The sequence below is a fragment of the Chionomys nivalis genome, chromosome 5 (genome assembly GCF_950005125.1).
Source record: "Chionomys nivalis chromosome 5, mChiNiv1.1, whole genome shotgun sequence".
Lineage (NCBI taxonomy): Eukaryota > Metazoa > Chordata > Mammalia > Rodentia > Cricetidae > Chionomys > Chionomys nivalis.
Genome location: NC_080090.1, coordinates 82,594,605 through 82,614,345, shown reverse-complemented (window position 1 = coordinate 82,614,345; position 19,741 = coordinate 82,594,605). Strand labels below are relative to the sequence as shown.

Genomic DNA, 19,741 nt, shown 5'->3' with positions numbered 1-19,741 from the left:
TCTTAGAACTCAAGAGGTTGAGACAGAAGAAGCATAAGTTCCAAGGAATATCATAAATATATCATTTGGTACATATAATATTTGAGGTAGATATGTGCATATATAAAGACTATGAACATAAAAAGAATTGGCTTTATATATGCCACTACTGCCTGAAGGCGCCTGCTGCCTGCTGTTTGCACACCAGCCCACTTAGATCTCAGACATTGGCTGCTGACAGCAATGTGCAGACTTTAGCCGTGTGCAGACTAGGTACCAAAAATAACAGAAACTCCCGTGGTGAGTGCTAATGAGAAAGAACTAGGTTATAAATGTTCCATTTTCACAGGATCATCCCAGGCTTCGTGTGCAAGGGTGGTGGCTCTGTGGGCCACAGAAGCGCTGGCAGCAAATCCTGGAGCACACAGGTCCTTGCATCTTGTCCAGCACAAATGCTGAACTGAACACTTTCAGCCTCCAGCTTTCAGGTGGCAAGCACGCCTGTGGTAGAGGGGAAGATGAAAACGGCACGAACATGTGGCCATGTGGCAATTTAGGCCCAAGAGGAAGACCCCTCTGGCAATGGTGGCTCTAATACATCTACTTTGTGTTTTCCTTGGCTGCCAGACCATTTGTCATAGAAGTACCACAGGGGGCACCCTCACCACCCGCTCGCTGTACCCAAACCTTTTCGCTCTTCCTGTGGCCCTTTGAGTTCCCTATTTTCCTTATTCCCCTCCCAGTCTAGCTGGGCTTCTGAATTAAGTCTATGCTTATGAAATAAACACTAAATAGCAACAGAAGCAGCAGCAGCTGACACCCCTGCCACTCCCAAGGGTAAGAGAAGTAAACCGATGACGGTGGGCCACCGCCCTTCTGACTCTGTCTCCCAAAGCAGCTACTATTGAATGAGTCAAACTTGAAAATATAGTACTGTGTATGTTGGAGGGGGCAGCTTGTTCATCCCGGCTGCCCAGAACCGAAATAATAACACAGAAACTGTATTAATTAAAACACTGCTTAGCCCATTAGCTCTAACTTCTTATTGGTTAACTCTTACATCTTAATTTAACCCATTTCTAGTAATCTGTGCATCACCATGAGGCCATGGCCTACAAACAAAGTTTCAGCACTCTGGTGGAGACATGGCTTCTCCCTGACTCCACCTCCTTTCTAAGCATTCAGTTTAGTCTTCCCTGCCTACCTAAGTTCTGTGCTATCAACAGGCCCAAAGCAGCTTCTTTACTAATCAATGGATGAGATCGTGAATTTTGAACAGAAAGAGAGAACAATGGACATGTGACTGGTGTTCTGTGACAGTCTTAGGAACGTTTCCTGGACCACAAGGCCCCTTCTTCGTTTCATGCTTGCAGTCTGGTGGAGCACACACATTATGACTTGCACTAATTTTTGCCTGCCCCTATTTAATTTTTAAACACTATGTAACTTTGTAGGATTTTTTCTTTTATGAGACAATGTCTTATTATAGCTCAAACTGCCCCAAAATTCACTATATATCCCATGCAGGCCTCAAAATTGCAGCACTTCTCTTGCCTCTGTCTTCTAAGTCCTGGGTTCTAGGCAGGAACCACCATACCCAACTCAGTTACTATTGAGCTTAAATGGACACAATAACTATAATTCAATTTATTATTTTTCAAGTGTTCAAAGTGTTCTACTATGACCGGGCATTTAGACTTTCTCAAGTTTGGGTCTAACAGAAACAGGAAATATTCATGTGAACTTTTCCTTAGAATAGATTTCTTGCATACCGTTACTAGGTCTGGATGTATCTGCAGTGTGTTTATAGGTCTAGAAGGGTTTGTTATTTGACAAAGATTTACTGAACACTTATTATCTATCAGGCCCCAGAGAAACACTGAATAGACACGGCCTCTGACCTCAAGAAACATGTCAATGGATTTGACCAGAAATTTAGACTATGAATTTTTGTACAAAATTATCAGCCCTAAAATTTAAGAATTCTTTTTATACATACCTATTTTTAATGTCTGGAGTGCTTGCATTTTGTTTTATATAAACTATTCTGTATGTATATTAATTTATTTGTATGAAGCATCTTTACCCAGCCATAGTCTATTTTAAAGTTATTATCATCATACGTTGAAAGATATTTTTACTTATATGTCATATTTCCCTAGTTATCTTTCACTTTTCGGTTTTGAGTTATAATTGACTTTTAAATTCTGTGTTTAATAAAATATTGAGTTTATTAGTCTTTCCCCTTGTTGCATTCTCCTGATACTAACTAAATAAACATTTTCTCAATAAAGCTGATAAACACTGTATTTTACTTGGTGAGTTTCCCTGTAAGTAGAGTTTAAGATTTTTAGGAATTTAAGAATGAGGGCTGGAGCAATGACTTGGTGGCTAAGAGCACTTGTTGCTTGTTCTTCTAGAGGACTTGGGTTCAATTCCCAGCACCCACACAACAGCTCACAACTGTCCGTGACTCCAGTTTCTGGGGACCCAAAGCCCTAGTTTTTGTGGACACCAGGAACACACGTGGTGCACAGACATAACATACAGGCAGAACACCCATATACTTAAAATAGAAATTGTCAAGGAACAAGTAAAAATATTAGAAAAAAAAAGACTACTTTATCATGCAATTTTTCATGTAGTTGAAGCTACATCTGGCTTCCTTTTCTGTCTTATTGGATACATTTTCATTATCTCCATGCTGTTATTTTGGAATACATATTTGGCTAGAATCATTCTATTGAGCTGGTTATTTTAGGGGATCACCTTTTTTCAGATTTAAAAATGTTACTGTAGCCTGGCGGTGGTGGCGCACGCCTTTAATCCCAGCACTCGGGAGGCAGAGGCAGGCGGATCTCTGTGAGTTCGAGACCAGCCTGGTCTACAGAGCTAGTTCCAGGACAGGCTCCAAAGCCACAGAGAAACCCTGTCTCGAAAAAACAAAAAACAAAAAAACAACAACAAAAAAATGTTACTGTAAACCGGATGGTGGTGGCGCATGCCTTTAATCCCAGCACCCGGGAGGCAGATGGGCGAATCTCTGTGAGTTTGAGGCCAGCCTACAGATGGAGTTCCAGGACAGGCTCCAAAGCTACAGAGAAACCCTGTCTCGAAAAACAAAACAAAAACAAAAAAAGTTATTGTAACCTTTACTGCCACAGTTTTGCACTTTCAGCCATGTCACGAACCAGTGGTCAGATCATTTACAAGTTTATAAGCACCAAACCTCGTTTCCTTATCTATACACTGGGATAATGCTAATACTTCATAAGATTTTCAGGATTAAATATTTTAAACTCATCTAAGACACTTAGTCCATGTCATCATTCAACGACTTGCGTATGAAATACCAGAAGTGCTATTATAATTAACGAGCGGGTACACGGTCATTCACAGTAAGTTTTCTAGGTAAGACCATGGCTTCTTCTCATTTAAACCCTCAGATCCCAGCTCTAAACTCTAAGCACCGCAGTCTGGTTGAGTACGGGGGAGGCGCGGGCCGTCGCCTAGGAGACGAGGGCGGGGCCTGTTTCCCGGTAGAAGTTGCGCTTCCGGGGGTGGGGAGGAGCGAAGGCGCGGCCCTTGACGCGCGTCCAGCAGCCAATCAGGAGGCGAGGCGCGCATTCAAATCGCTGCCGCCGCGGGAGCCTGCTCCGGGAATTTGTGAGTGCTGAGGGTCTGGGGAGAGAAGGAAGGCTCCGGGCTGAGAGCCCTGCGGTTGCTCGCTCAGCGGGACAGTGGGCTCAGAGCGCTGCGGCTGCTCGCCTAGCGGGCGGGGGTGCGCGGTGGGCGAGGCTCGGTCCCGGGCGAGGGGCGCGGGGCGCTCCGCTGTCCGTCCGGAAGCCGAGGGCAGCGCCGCGGAACGTGCAGCGGCAGACTCGGTGGTGTCCAGGTACACTGTCACAGCCTGGTGTGACTGCCGCAGTCGCCGGGAGCCTCGGCCTGTGGTCGTGTCTGACTTTTCTTATCTTCCTTCCAGTCCTCTTCGAAATCTGATGGCGAAACCCCGCAAACAGAAACCATGTTGATTTGTGCAAAGAGCAAATGGCTTTTAGTTGGAGTGGGATTTTCAAGACCCAGGGATCTATTGTCCTTAATTTCCCCTCATAATGGGCGGGTTCTCTATTTTCCGTTGAAAGTTTAGCAGTGGATTCTTAATAGTCGGACTCTTTCCTTTTTTGTTGCTAACGATGTCTCTTCTGTCAAACCTTAAAAGACGTTTTAAAACGAGCTTCTGGTAATTTGTTCCTTGATTTGTAATAATGTCTGAAATAGCTTGAATCGGTGTCATTTTATAAGGTAGACTCGGGAATTCAGTTTTAAAGACTTTGTTTACATCCATTTAAGGAGCATGCTGAAGAGCCAGCTAGCAGCCGGCTGTGTGCTTGTCCGCTGTTCTGTTTTAAATAGTGCCTGATAGATATTGTTGGCCTGTCTTTACCTATATTGATGCACTTATCTGTGCAGTTTGATGCATAGTGAATAAAGACAGTCCATGTGTCTGTCTGAGGGGGAGTGGCACCAATGACAGGGTCATTTACATGGTGGGCATGTAAATGATTACGTGGGCTTTTACGTGGTCAAACTGGCCTCCCTGAGACTGGAATAACAGGCCCAGGCCATCACACCTGGCTACACATGCTTTTATAGTCTGTAATGCCTATGGCACTTCTTTGAAACGCCTGCCTCATGACATCATATTTTTCTCCTTTGTTGGCATTCCTGTATTTAACATACATTAACAAGTTTTCAGAATCCTTCTTTGCTGCGGTCTGATTCGATGCTATGATTCCAAGCTGGGGATACTCGAAGCATGCTTCCATACACATTGGGTGTTTCTTAAACCACTTGACTCTTTTGCCTTGAGATAAGTCACCTGTGAGCACCTACTAGCTGATGGGAAAAAGGCTGGAAGATCTTATCTTTGAAGTTTGCAGCATCTGTGGGTGCCTGGCAGAGAATGGAACCGTCAGTAAATATTGAGTCATGAGTGAAAGCCTTTTGAGGGTGGAGATTGTCCGATGCTGTGTGGAGGGGAAACGGGAGGTAGAGGCTGTGATTTAGTCTAGTGCTTACCTCTTGATAATTCACTTCTATAGTGGGAGAACCTCTCTATTTGTAAAGTTTGTAGTAACCGTTTTTTTTTTCTTTTTTGTAGTTGATCAGATATTTTTGGAAACTGAAAACTACAAAATGCCCAGCGATCAAACAAGCGTCTAAAGAACTTAGGCTCTTCACTTCCTTTTTAGAATAACTTGCTGCCAATATGTCAATAAGAACTTGGAATAATAGACACAACAGCGGTAGCCTGGAAGGCTATCAGAAGACCTCATCGCCAATTGGCCTCACCCACAGCAGCCGACTTAAAGTGCACTTGAAGTCAAACACGTCAGAGTGTGAAAATCGTGACCCACTATTGAGTGCTGGAAGCAAACCCAGAGACATAAATAGCACTTACGTTATCTCCGCCTGTGAAAAAACAAGTGAGATGCCCGTTACCCCTGACTCCAGTCGACTGACCCTTCAGAGAAGGGCTACTTGGAACAAGGAATCGTCTTTACTTGGTAGTGAGCTGGGAGCCACTACTAGAAAACCAGCAGATACGAGTCTTAGGCTGCGACGTCGTCAGGTGAACACAGGCTTTGTGGGAAAGATGGAAACGACATACACGGTGGGAGGTGACACGGAAAACAGCCACGCCCCACAGGCCACTAGGACAAAAGCAGAACTTGTAAGTAACAACGCGCGTGCCGTGTCGTCTGTAGTTTCCGGGGAAGGCTCAAATAACATTGGAGTGATGGTTGGTGAAAAACGCAAAGATGCATCATTTCCTGCCCTCAGTTCCGTAAGTGAAAGGGGGGCAGTTAAGAACTCAAACAGCAGAGCGCCTGGGGGTCCCCAGTGTCAAGCTGGTGTTGTGAGATCAGGTCACCTAGCAGGGAAACCGGTGGTGGCGGCGAGCAAGCTGGATGTCCACATGTCAGGAGCAGGAGACTCACACCGTGGAAATACTGCGAAGGACATTGTAAAAAATGTCAATAAATTTGGAAGCTTAGAAACAAGGACCCCAGGGAAATGCATTCCAGAACCCGGACTGGCGCCAAGGCATGACCTCCCTCCACCGAAAAGCCCAGCTCTCTCAACCCTGAAAAACAGGATGGCAAGCCCTCAGGTGAAACCCAGGCCCAAAAGTTCTCTTCTGGCAAATAAAAGAGAACGATCCCAAGAAAGCACACTGCCTCCAGAAGAAAAATCTGCAGTTCAGAATACCTTCGCAGAAGCAGACTCCTTCAGAGTAGAAAACAGCCAAGTGACGGTGGCCGTGCGGGTGAGGCCTTTCAGCAAACGGTATGTAAGTCAGTCCTACCCTGTGATGTGTCCTTAATTCCGCTCTGCTGTAGAAAGCCAGAGTAGTAGTCATGTCTTTAAAGTTGTTGGCATTTTCCAGCATCGCTGGGAGTTGAACCCAAGGCCTCATGTACACTAGGTGGTTGCTCTACCACTGAGCCACATCTCTAATCCACCAATGTTTTTTTTTTTTGTTTTTTTGGGTTTTTTTTTTTTGGTTTTTCGAGACAGGGTTTCTCTGTGGTTTTGGAGCCTGTCCTGGAACTAGCTCTTGTAGACCAGGCTGGTCTCGAGCTCACAGAGATCCGCCTGCCTCTGCCTCCCAAGTGCTGAAATTAAAGGCATGCACCACCACCGCCCGGCTAGCCCACCAATCCTTAGACTTAATTGTAGTATATTGATTATTTTTAAGATAGACTACAAAAATTAAAATCTATTTTGTATCCATGCTTCTAGATGTATTGCTTTCAGAAATGGAGCCAGGCGTAATTGTGTACACCTTTAATCCCAGCATTTGGAAGGAGGAGGCAGGTGGATCTTGGAATTCAAAGTCTGCCTGGTTTACAGGACAAGTTCCAGGCTAGGCAAGGCTACAGAGTGAGGCCTGGTCCTCAGGGGTTGTTGCTGAGTGAGTCATTGAATTCTCCAATGCAGTCTCCTTTTCAAATCCATGATTTGTGGTGCTTGGGAATGTCTACCTTTCCTTTAAAAAGAGCCACGCCAGCTCATAGCTTCCCCAGAGAGAACTTCCCCAAAATGTCCAGAAGAGGCTTATCACACTTGATTGTAATGGCATGGAGTATTTCCCTGAAGGTGATTGTGGTTGCCATAGTCACAGATTAATGATACGATTTAAAAAAGTCAGCTGAGTCTGGGGGCCATGGCTTTAATCCCAGCACTCACAGATGGAGCCCTAAATTCAAGGCCTTTTAAATATCCTAAGGGAAGCCAGTAAACTTGTCCCAAGATCAGTCGGTAGTGTGACGGGAGTGACCGAGGAGGGGATATGGTGATGCTGTTTCTGTAAAGGAACCCAGAGTTTGAACTGAAAGACTCAGCAGGTAGAGGTAAGGTCATAAGTTCTGCAAAGAACTTTTTAGCAAAAAAATGGCGTGGTGATAAGGGGAAGGGAGTGCTGGTGAGTTGGTCTGAGAAAGTTGAGAAGCCTAATGAAAGCTCCTGAGCCCTGAAAGGAAGAGAGGCAACAGAAAGCGAGCTGGGGGACCAGCCTCACGAGGGATGACTACAGCTGGAAGAACCTGGGAATAATGGACCAAGTGTCTGGCTCCAGGCTCATTGGAGAAGCTCTGAGAGCTGGGGGTGGGAGGGAGCGGGTATGGTCAGAGTGATGAGACAGATGGTTTGGAGGATAAACTAGATTTTAAAGCTGATTCTTGAGGAAAAGAGTGGGAAGGGGGAAGAGGCTGACATTTGGACAGGTGATGGTGTTTTTCTACTGAGTGAGTGGAGATTTTGTCAATCTTCTGGAATAGAAGGAGGGTGAATGAGGGAATCTCACATAAGGAAGGACCATTGTATGGAAACAGTGACAGCCAGAAGACTCTTCATATTTAAATTTGTCTTACTCCAGGTTCATTGAAATTGTATTCAGATTTTATGCCAGCTCTATATAGCTTTTTCCTCCCATCCTTTTTTGTAGTATAAAAACACATTTCTTGATTTGAATTGAAACATATACATAGGATAGGAACTTTTTATAATTTTTCCATAGGAAGCTTTAAAAATTGGTTTGCTGACCAAGGAATTTGAAATTCCGTTTCCCCTTGAGTAGCTGCACAGCATACATTTTGGAAACCCATTGACCTTGACTTCCTGATGTTCTACGTAAAGCTGAAGAATTGTCTCGCCCTGAAGGAGTGATGACCTTAAGCTTCGAGGGGCCTTTCTTGTGTTCTGTGGAGATGGTATTCATATTAACGACAGGTACTTTGCTCTGTGTGCTTCTTTTCAAAGAGAGAAGATGGAGAAAGCATCCCAGGTTGTCTTCAGGAATGGGGAAGAAATAACCGTGGAGCATCCCGATATGAAACAAGTTTATAGTTTTGTCTACGATGTTTCGTTTTGGTCTTTTGATGAGGGTCACCCTGGCTATGCTGGCCAGACGACTGTGTACAAGACGCTGGCAGCACCGCTCCTCCAGAGAGCTTTTGAAGGCTATAACACCTGCCTCTTTGCTTATGGCCAGACTGGCTCTGGGAAGTCCTATACGTAAGTGATATCGATCATGCAACTACTGAAAAAGGCTTCCATTTTCTTTTGTTAGAAGCATCATGGTTGTAGAAAGAATACAGTTTTTTTAAATTAAATTTTTTAGAATTTATAGTATGTATGCATATAATGTGTGTGCATGGGCGCATGTGCCGTGGCATATGTGTGCATGAGTGCACGTGCCGTGGCGTATTTGTGCATGGGCACATGTGCCATGGCGTATTTGTGCATGGGCTCATGTGCCATGGCGTATTTGTGCATGGGTACATGTGCCATGCGTATTTGTGCATGGGTGCATGTGCCATGCGTATTTGTGGAGGTCAGAGGGCAGCTTTGTGCAGTTGGTTCTTCTGCCTTTATGTAGGTTCTGGGAATTGACCTCGGGTCACCGGACTTGCCTGCCAAGTGCCTTTTTGCCTTGTTGAGCCATCTTGCCTGCCGAAGATTGTACAGATTTGGACTCAAGTCTCATTCATATTCTAGACTAGATCTGTATACTTAGGCTGACACTTGCCTCTCTAGGCTTTACTTTACACATGAGGTAATTTACAAGGTAAATTACCTCTGTTTTGCTATAACTTAGATAATTTTTTTTATTTTCTTTTTTATGTGTATGGGTGTTTTGCCTGCATTCATGTCTGTATACCACATGCATACCAGGTACCTGAGGAGGCCAGAAGAGGGTGTCAGATTACCTGGAACTGAAGTTATTAATGGTTGTGAGCCACCACATAATAATGCTTGTTCTGGGAATTGAACTCAGGACCTTTGGAAGAACAGCTAGGGCTCTTAGCCACTTAGCCGTCTTTCCAGCCCTAACTTACATTTCTTTTATAAACTGAAATTCAAAGCGGAGTGTGTGTGTGTGTGTGTGTGTGTGTGTGTGTGTGTATGTGTGGGTGTATACTATGAGAACTGATAGTAAGGCATCTTAGTCTTTCATGTTTGGCACATCAAAAACTTCAGACTTTCTTGTATTAACCTGTATGAGCAACTGTGAAGTTACTAGATAAAAACATGACTAGAAATTTTGGCCATACACAAGTACCTGGTTTTATTAAGGATATTTTAATATAGACTTTAAGCACGAGGATTAGAAAAAGGATGCTCAGAAGGAAGGACAAGACACTCAGGAGCACAGGTGTGGACATAAAACATGGTGCAGTACGGTAACTATGGTAATTGGAGTTGCTGACAATAAATTGTATATCTCAAAAAATACTCAGAAATTTTGGTTAGTTTCAGTATAATAAAATGATCAGTACTGAAGTTTTATGCTTTACCAATTACTCTGCCCTTCCCATTCTACATTTTATTTAGGTATTTAAATGTACCACTGTATCCCATTAATGTGTACAATTACTCTGTCAACTCAAAAGCTTAAAACAGTATTAAAAGTAGAGCATCCTGTGAATGGTAGCTATGATCAATATTTCCTGTCCTGAAGGGAACAGTCAGAATTTTAATTGACATCAATGACAGTCTTTGCTTGTACTGTCTTGCAGTAACCCTTTCCATTCCTGACATTCCCATTTTAAAGGCTGACTTGATGTTTAACGGGGTTGTGTATCTTATGTGAGGTCGTGGGGCTAACCCAGCAGTATATAAACTGGGTCTGCTGGCTCACACCTGTAATCTGAGGACGTGGGAGGTGGAGGCAGGAGAGTCAGAAGTTCAAGACCTGCCTGGGACTGTATCTTAGGTAGAGACTTTGCCTAGAATACATGAGAATCTAGGTTCAATTCCCAGTCCACCCCCACTCCTCCCCACAAAAAAAATTCAAGGCTATGTAGTGATTTTGAGGCCAGCTGGGATACATGAGACTCTGACTTGAAGAGAAGTAAGATTTAGATGGGGCTGATTTGGTTCCAGAGTCTAGATTCTTAGGTGTTAGCAGTGGAATTGTGTGTTCACTGTTCCCTTTCCAGACCATTTCTCCTAAAAGATTTTTTTTTTAGGGTTTCCAAAACTAATCAGTGTCACTTCCTTCTTGTTCATAATGTATTTCTAGAATGATGGGACTTAATGAAGAACCAGGAATAATTCCGAGATTTTGTGAAGATCTTTTTGCTCAAGTAGCCAAAAAACAAACCTCGGAGGTATGTACAAATTCAAATCACAATCGTAACTGCTGAGACCCATTACACGTTCTAAAAGATGGTGTTCTTGGCTCCAGATCACCCTTGTTTGGTGTAGTATGGAGAGGGAGGGGAAAGGAGATTCCAAATGCAGAAAAAGTTCTTCCTGGTGGGCAGTGGAAGAGGACTAATCTCTGGTCTCTCTCTTCTCCTCCTTTAGCTCTTGTGCTTTGTATTGTAGCTCGTGCTGCCTTTGAATTCTCAGTTTTTCTGCCCTTGCCTCCTGAGTGCTGGGACTCCTGGTATGCACACTGTGCCTGACTCCTTTCCTTGCTTCTCTCCTTTTGTGCTGCGTAGTGGCTGACAGGGTGGCAGTTAGGTGCCCATATGTGTATCTATGTAGTCCGGTAGGTGCACAGACTGAGCTGAACACAGCAGGCAACACTCGGCTAACTTGAAACAAAGGGTTGTGAAGCCAGCTAGGAACCAGACTCAGCCTTAAAAGCCAGGCCTTGCTAGCCACACCACAACTAAATAGTCTGCTGGCTTCTTGTTTCACTTACTCATTTTGCCTTCAGGAAGGATCTGCTGAGCACCTACCACTGCTTGTTAATCTAGTGGACTAGCTTTGTGTCAAAGTCAATTGATCATGAGACTCATCAGGGATCTGATGGGAGCTGACATTTCTGTCTTATAAATCTCTCCTGGAGATTCCATATCAGTTGCTCTGGAGTGCAGACTGAGAATTTCTAGTTTCTATACCTGCATAAGGGAAACTGTTATACTCGGTTTGGGGACATGAGGTCTCATAAGGAGAAAGAGAAGAGGTGGACCAGTGAACAGCCAAGTATAATCAATTACATGCTAAATCTATAAAAGCAAACACTGTTGTTACATTATATTAGTTCTTTTTCTGTTATATTATAACACAATAGCAAAGGTAAATTTGTAAAAATAAAGTTTCTCACAGTGCTGGAATCTGGAAGCCCAACATCAAGATGCTGTCATGGTGTGGACTTTCTTACATCATAACATGACAGGGTGTGTAGGGTTGGGTCTTAAAGCCATCAATCCTATCATTGGGTCTTACCCTGAGCACCGTACCCGTCCCTAATTGCCTCCAAATAGCGTGCACATGAGAATTTGGGTTATTTGAACTTTTGGGGGATACATTCAAAGCATAGCAAACAGGAACATGAGTGAACTGGAGACAAGTTTTCTTAGCGGGGGAGCAACTGCTCTCGCTTTTGAAGGACACGTTCTGCTCTCGCTTTTGAAGGACACGTTCTGGTTGTTGGCTTGGGGAAGAAAAGCAGAAAAGGCATCCCAAGCAGAGGAAGAACAGGCACAAGATGAGAATGAGGGGAAAATAGGGGCCTTTGAGAATTTGTAAAGTGTTTACTCCAGTTTGAGTGGAATTTGAGGGTGGAGAGTGGCAAGAGATGGATGGAACCAGCGGGGCATAAGTAGACTTCATAAACTCGCGCACCTATAGACTGTGCTCCATATATTCCCTGAGCCTAGGAAGGGATGGTGATGTACCCATCCCACCCTGTTCAGGGCCAAGAACTCCACTGTCTCTTGTTCTCAGTGTTTTGCTTAGTTATGAGTTTCTGTATTAATTGTTGTCCACTGCAGTAAGGAGCTTCTTTGGTGAAGTCTGGGCACGGCACTAATCCGTGGGTATAAACATGAGAATTTAGAAGTAGTTTGACAACATGACTAGGAAGCAGCAGTAGAAGGTTCACCCCAGTACCTATGACCTCCCCAGGCATACCCTTGACTAAGTTTATGGACCCAGGCATAAACTGGGGAGCAGACATCAAATCCAACCACAAAGCAGTTGATTACTCTGATACCAGTCTTGCCATTATTGTACCAGAAGGTGCAGCTTGTCTGAAAGGTCATTGCTGTCGCTTGCCAGATTTGTGCTGAGAAAGACTTGGTGAGTTTTCTTCATCAGCGGTCTACATAACACCATCTGGCACTGCGGATGCTAGCCATAGGGGGAGTTTCCCACTCAGTGCTACCTTGGCTTCTCCGTGTATGTGGGATCCTCAGCAGTAAGCGTTTGCCGTCTAGTTCTGGTGGGAAGCTAAGAGCAATGGCCAGGGCCTGTATGCTTTGGGGGCCTTTGATACTTTCCCATCCAATAGCTTGCAGGGAGGCATCTTACACCTGGCCTCAAGACTTTTGTTTAATAGCCCATGGCTTCTGGGAGGAACATTATTCATCCATGGAATATACCCCCATTCACTTTTTTTTAATTATAATTTTAATAAGCTCATAAAACAGAATTTCCGTATGGCCTTTTTATGTCGCCTTAGTTTAATTGCCCCTCCCTCTTCTCCTTTTCTTCTCCTCTCATGCTTAGACCTGATCATGTTCATAACCGTTTTCTCTACCCCATTTCTCATGTCCAGTGTCCTACTGTCCTCCCCTCGTTCATTATAACATTTCCTGCAAATTTCTTATTTTATGTTTATAGCCGAATTAAATTTCACTGTGTTTATTTACCACATTTTCATTATCCGTTCATGTATGGATGGACATTTGACCTGATTCTACGTCCTTGCCTTGTAAGTAGAGCCACAGGGAACATGGGGTGCAGCTATCTGTAGAGTACAGTCTTCTGGACATCTGCCCAGGGGTGGTACAGCTGGGTCATGTGGCAGTTTCATGTTCAGCTTCTATTTTTGAGACAGGTTCTCAGTATATAGCCTTTTGCTATCCTGGAGCTTTCTCTGTAGATCTGGCTGCCTCGAAGTTGGTGAAATCCAGTTGCCTCTGCCTCCTGAGTGTTGTACCGCCACACCCAGCTGTCCTGGAACTCACTTGGTGGACCAGGCTGACCTTGAACTGTTTGCCTCTCTCCAAGAGCTGGAATTAAAGGCACTGCCACTGTCTACACTTTTAGCTTTCTGAGAAACCTCCACACTGGTTTCCATAGTGGCTCTAATCCCTTGCCAACAGTAATGGGTCCTGTTTCTCCACATCCTTGCCATCATTGTTTTTTGAATAGTAGCCGTTCTAACTGGAGTAAGATGGAGTCTCAGGTTAGTGTTTTTCATTTCCTTATGTCTAATGGTGTTGAGCACTTAAGAGAAAGAGCATTTGTGTTCTTCTCTTGAGAGCGCCTATTCAGCTCCATAACTTTTTTTTTTTTTTAAATCAGATTGTTTACTTTCTTGGCTTAGTTTTTAAAATTCTCTATATATTTTATACATGAATTCTCTGTTAGATGTTTTTCTCCCATTACTTTGACTGTTAATTTTCTATTAGAGAGTATCTTGATTTCTCTGCAGTGGGACCTTTCTGGGGAAGGCCTTGTACTTCATTTCTTACCATCCTTAGCAACAAGCTAACAGTGTACACATGGTAGGTGGGTACTTAGATGCTTATAGGCTTAAATTGAACTTGTTTTAGGAAGATAAAATTCACAATACATTTTTAAACCATTTTTGTGTACAGTTTAATGGTGTACTTTAAAAAAATAATATTTACTTATTTATTGTGGGAGCAGATGTGTCACAGGGTGCTCGTGGAGGTCAGAAGACAGCTTGTAGGGAGTTCGTTCTCTCTTCTACTGTGTGGGTCCCAAAGATCAAACTCTGATCATCAGGCTAGGCAGCAAATATCCTTTCCCAGTGCTCTACCTCACAGGTCCCCGTGCTAAATTCTTTTTTTTTTTTAAATTTGTTTTTTTTTAATGATTTATTTAACTTTATTTTATGTGAGTTGGTGTGAAGGTGTCAGATCTCGTGGAACTGCATTTTCAGACAGTTGTGAGCTGCCATGTGGGTGCTGGGAATTGAACCTGGGTCCTCTGGAAAAGCAGTCAGTGCTCTTAACCGCTGAGCCATCTCTCCAGCCCCCCCGCCCCGTGCTAAATTCTTAACACAGTCTCTATGCAGTTCCCAAAGCTTCCCACTGCTCCCAAAGAAGACTTTGACCATATTAAATTGTCATGTTCATTTATTACTTCCAAACTCTGGCAGTTACTAATCTGCTTATGTCTCACTGAATTTGCCTGCTTTGAAAATTTCATATAAATGGAATGGTATGCGTATAGCCTGTCTGTCTGGTGTCTTTCACTTAGCATTATTTGTTGGAGGTAATCTGTGTTATAGCAAGTATCAATCAGTACTTCACTCTTTTGATGGCTGAATAATAATAATACAAAAGGCTGTTTATATCTGTTGTGTTCCTATAAACACTGGTATACAAATTTTTGTTTGAATCCTCTGTATTCTTTTGGATGTGTAAGAGCAGAAATGTGAGCAGTGAGCTAAATGTGTGCCTAACCTTTGAGGAACTTTTTATTCACGGTGGCTTTATCATCTTATATTTCCACCAGCAATGGAAGAGGATCCCAGTCTCTTTACATCCTCACCAATACTTGTTGTTTTATATATTTATGTGTATGAGTGTTTGCCTGCATTTGCTGCTGTCCTTAAAGGCCAGAGAGGGCATTGGGTCCACCATAGCTAGAGTTATGGGTGGCTGTAATATGTCGTGTTGGCACTGGGAACGGAATCTAGGTTCTCTGCAAGAGCAGCAAATGCTCTTCACACTGAGCCATTACTCCGGCCTCATTTATTATTGCTGTTGTTTATGGCCACCCTTATGCAGAGCTTTCCCATTGTGGTTTTGATTGGCATTTCCCGCTGACAGTGATGTTAATCCTCTCTTCGTGTGCTCGTTTGCCGTTTGTGTATGGTTTATAGAGCAATGTTTGTTCAAGTTCTTTGCCTGATTTTTAATTATATCTTCGATGTTGGTGATAAAAGTCCTTCATGTATCCCGCATCTGTATCCATATTAGGTGTATGATTTACAAAAATGCAAGGAATTTTAGAGTAAATTGGGTGCTTTGTTTCTTTCCATCTAGGTCAGCTACCATCTTGAAATGAGCTTCTTTGAAGTTTATAATGAGAAGATTCATGACCTTCTGGTCTGTAAAGGTGAAAATGGGCAGAGAAAACAACCAGTAAGAGCCAAATCACTTTTACTGCATTAGTTTACTTATTTATGGGGAGAGTGGCACTTGTGTCTGCCACTGTGTGCATGAGGAAGTCTGGACAGCTTGCTGGAATCCATTCTCTCCTTCTGCCATGTGGGTTCCAGCGACTGAACTCAGGTCCTTGGGCTTGGTGGTGAGTGCCCTTACCCACTGATGATTTTTTTAAATGTGTGTGTGTGTGTGTCATGGTGTGGGTATGTGGAGATAAGAGGACAGTCTTACGGAGTCCATTTCTCCTTCCACAGTGGATTCTGGGGATCAGACTCTTTGTTAGGCTTGGGGACAATCACTTTACCTGCTGAGCCATCTCACCTGACCTAACTAATTTATCATTTATGTTTTTATTTCCATCTGTATAATTGTGCACTTCTGTGGGTTCTCTGGAGAACATGGCTTTGATTTTTTACAAAAATGCTTTCATGTGATAAATGCTTGGGATCTCCAGTTTAACTATGCTGGTATCCAGCAGTATCTGAACATTAGCACAAGTGGGAATTTAATTAGCTGAAACTTAACTTATTTTTAAATTTTAATCAAGTAGCCAGGCATGGAGGAGCAAGCATGATAGATCTCTGAGATCAAGGTTAGCCTGGTCTACAGAGTGGGTTCCTGGACAGCCAGGGCTATGCCCTAAGCCATAACACCCTGTCTCAAAAAACAAGTAAATAAATCTTAATGAAATATTACCTAAAGATTAAAAATAAAATATCTATCCCAGGATTTATTAAGACTGTGTGAGTCAAATATGAAATGTCTAATAGTTTGTAAGCCAAAAGAATCTAAAAGTTGTAAAAATTATATTCTTCTAGAACAGCTGTTCTCAACCCTTTGGGGGTCACATAACCCTTTTACAGGGGTCACATATCAGATATCATGCATATCAGATATGATTTATAATAGTAAAATCACTGTTTATGAAGTAGCAATGAAAATCATTTTATGGGTGGGTATCACCACAACATGATGGATTATTTGCATTTTGAAAATGAATGTGTGTATACATGTGTGTGTGTGTATGTGTGTCTATGTGTGCACCAGTATGTATGTCTGCTTGCATGTGGAGGCCAGAGAAAGCCTCAAATATTATCCTCAGAATATTGTCTACCTTCTTTGAGACAGGCTGTTCATTGGTCTAGAGCTCACCAGTTAGGTCATATTGGCTGCTTAGTGAGCCTCCTGCCTCCACTTCCCCAATGCTGGGATTATAAGCATGTGTGCCATTGTGACAGACATTTTTTCTTTTTTTTTTTTTTATTGATTTTTATTGAGCTCTACATTTTTTTCTGTTCCCCTCCCAAGGTCCCCATGCTCCCAATTTACTCAGGAGATCTGTGACAGCCATTTTCATCTGGGTCACCAAGATTGAATCCCGTCTTTCCAATTGTGAGGCAAACACTTTATTGAGTTAGTGCCCTAGCCTCTATTTATTGATTTTTGTTGTTTTGTTTTGTTTTTTAAGACAGGGTTTCTCTGTGTAGCTTTGGAGGCTGTCTTAGAACTTACTCTGTAGACCAGGTTGCCCTCGAACTCACAGAGATCATCCTGCCTCTGCTGTGAGCACTCTATTCCTCCTACCCAACATTTCTAATTCACACGCTCCTACCCTGAAACATATGGGTCTGTCGTGGCTGGACCACGACAGATGTTACCCCAATGTGTGACTTACAACAGATGTCACCCCAGCATGTGGCTTACTACAGGTGGCTGCCCACAAAATGTTAGGTGGGAGGAACAGAGATATAAAAGAAACACAGAGACATAGGATAGTGCCGGGAGGCCACTCAGTGGACACTGAATCAACCTCTGTTTATTTTCCATGTGCTTATGTACCTCAATACAAAAAGAGGGGGGAGACTTCTTTTGAAAAAATGACACAGTAGATGTTTATAACAGTTACTTCCTTTAATACTTGAGACATAAAGCCACATTTCCTGATGTTTTGGGCAGGATAAGCAGCAAATGCACCCTAGAACAAGTATTCTATAGGCAGCCACTCCTTATGTCAAACCTCCTATAGGCTTGAATTCTCTGACCTTTGGTCAGGGTGGAGCAGATCTTCTACCTCTATGGACCATCTAATGTCCAAAACACCAAGTAACCGCACCCTAGGTCAGGATATCTTGCTTGTGGCCCTCCCTACCTGTTGTCAACAACTTTGGAAGAGAGCTCAAACTCTCTGATCTTTAGTCCAGGGGGAGCAGGACTCATATCTGTGGGTCCCCACACTCTGCCTCCTGAGTGCTGGGACTAAAGGCGTGTGCCACCACCTCCTGGCTTATTTGGTGTTTTGTAGATCATCTGTGAAACAGATTTCAGCTAAAATAACAAAACAAAACTGTAATTAGAATTGGAGTTTTAATTTTTTTTTTTTTTTTTTTTTTTTTTTTTTTTTTTTTTGGTTTTTCGAGACAAGGTTTCTCTGTGGTTTTGGAGCCTGTCCTGGAACTAGCTCTTGTAGACCAGGCTGGTCTCGAACTCACAGAGATCCGCCTGCCTCTGCCTCCCGAGTGCTGGGATTAAAGGCGTGCGCCACCACCGCCCGGCTTGGAGTTTTAATTTTATGAAGGCCCTCTCAACACAAGAAATGAAAATCTAACATCACTTTCTTTGCCCAATGTTATGATGTTTACCATTGATAACACTGAGAAACTTAAAATGGCATTTTCTTCAATGATTTCTATGTATTTTTAAATTTCTGAATAAAGTTTAAAATATAAGTGAAATTTTAATATCTGAAGTTTACAATGAATTTGTTTTAAAGAGACTTAAAAGCATATATAATAGCTACTGCAGAATTTAACTTACGAATAAAAAGTAACACATGAATAGGCTGTATATTATGCGACTTATAAGTATTTCTGGTGATGATGTTTCTTAGTGTCTTACAGATTTTGTCAGAACCTTTGTATTTCTTTCTGAATAGAGTAAAGATCTCTGTCTCAAACTTGAATATTTAAAAAAAAGATTCAGCAAAAAATAGTTTCCATGAATTTGAAAAAGAGCATGGGGTGTAAATAGAAGGGTTTGGAGGGAAGAAAGGGACAGGGAAATGGTTTAATTATAATCTTAAATAACAAATATTTTTAAAAGAAGAAAACATAAATTTTAAAAATAGTTAATATCTTTCCACTGGAACAAATAGTAAGTTCATAGATTAAAAATAACAACACCACAGTAGTTAATATTTGTTAATTTTTCAAAAACGTAGATTCAAATTAAAGAGTAAATAAAAAAGATTCAGAATTGTATTTCCTACTAAATATTTGTTCTATCCTTAAAGATGTAATGTTCCTTTTTCCAGCTGAGAGTGAGGGAGCATCCTGTTTCTGGACCGTACGTTGAAGCTCTGTCGATGTAAGTGTCTGCTCAGGCAGTACGAGGGGAGGGAAGCAGATGACTGGAGAGAGCGTGCTTGCCCAGGGGCCTTACCACACTGCGGTTGCCATCCCAGCTTTCAAACCTGCTGTCCAATTGCTTTTCTCCCCTTGTACTCCCAGTATCTTTCAAAATATCTGTAGGTGTCTGCTACCAGGTATTGCTATCTGAGTATTAAATGCAGAGTCCCTTCTTGTTCTCATCTTTCCCCCATCAGCTTAGGATCTTTGTATTTACTTTGTATTCCAATTAAGGTGAGTGAAGAGTTTTACACCTGCCAACAGTAATTCCCTCTCTTTTCGCTTGTTCTTTTCGTTAAGGAAAAGTGCTTCAATATACATTCAGCTCTGTTGAGTAACTGGACTGTGTTGAATGTGTGGACCCACATCCATACATGTGTATTGTGTATGCCCATATGCAGTGGAATATTATAATGTTAAGATTCCAAGGTGCTTTACTGGGGAAAAATCACAATTCCTGGTAAAATTTAAGGCATTACCTTATCTGTCTTTTAAGAAATGATTAAAGAAAAATTAGTATAATAATGTTTGTGAATTAGTTTATTATGATTGTTAAAGAGCCATTAATCAAAGATTGTTAATTTATCAGAACATGAGTAAAATCAGTAAAATTGCTTTTGTCTTTTTTTAAAAAATAGGAATGTTGTCAGTTCTTACTCTGATATTCAGGTAAGATTGGTGATATTT

The 19,741-nt window shown here is 42.4% G+C and overlaps 1 protein-coding gene across 1 annotated transcript in view; it reads left to right on the top strand.

Annotated features, from left to right (window-relative positions):
* Positions 1-5,248: 5,248 nt before the first annotated feature.
* Positions 5,249-19,741, top strand: part of Kif14 (kinesin family member 14) — a 69,937-nt gene continuing 55,444 nt past the window's right edge. Inside the window, exons 1-6 of the mRNA XM_057770061.1 lie at positions 5,249-6,330; positions 8,305-8,559; positions 10,571-10,658; positions 15,528-15,626; positions 18,961-19,013; positions 19,693-19,723. Coding sequence (XP_057626044.1) covers positions 5,249-6,330; positions 8,305-8,559; positions 10,571-10,658; positions 15,528-15,626; positions 18,961-19,013; positions 19,693-19,723 — 1,608 coding nt within the window. The remainder of the gene's footprint in view (positions 6,331-8,304; positions 8,560-10,570; positions 10,659-15,527; positions 15,627-18,960; positions 19,014-19,692; positions 19,724-19,741) is intronic.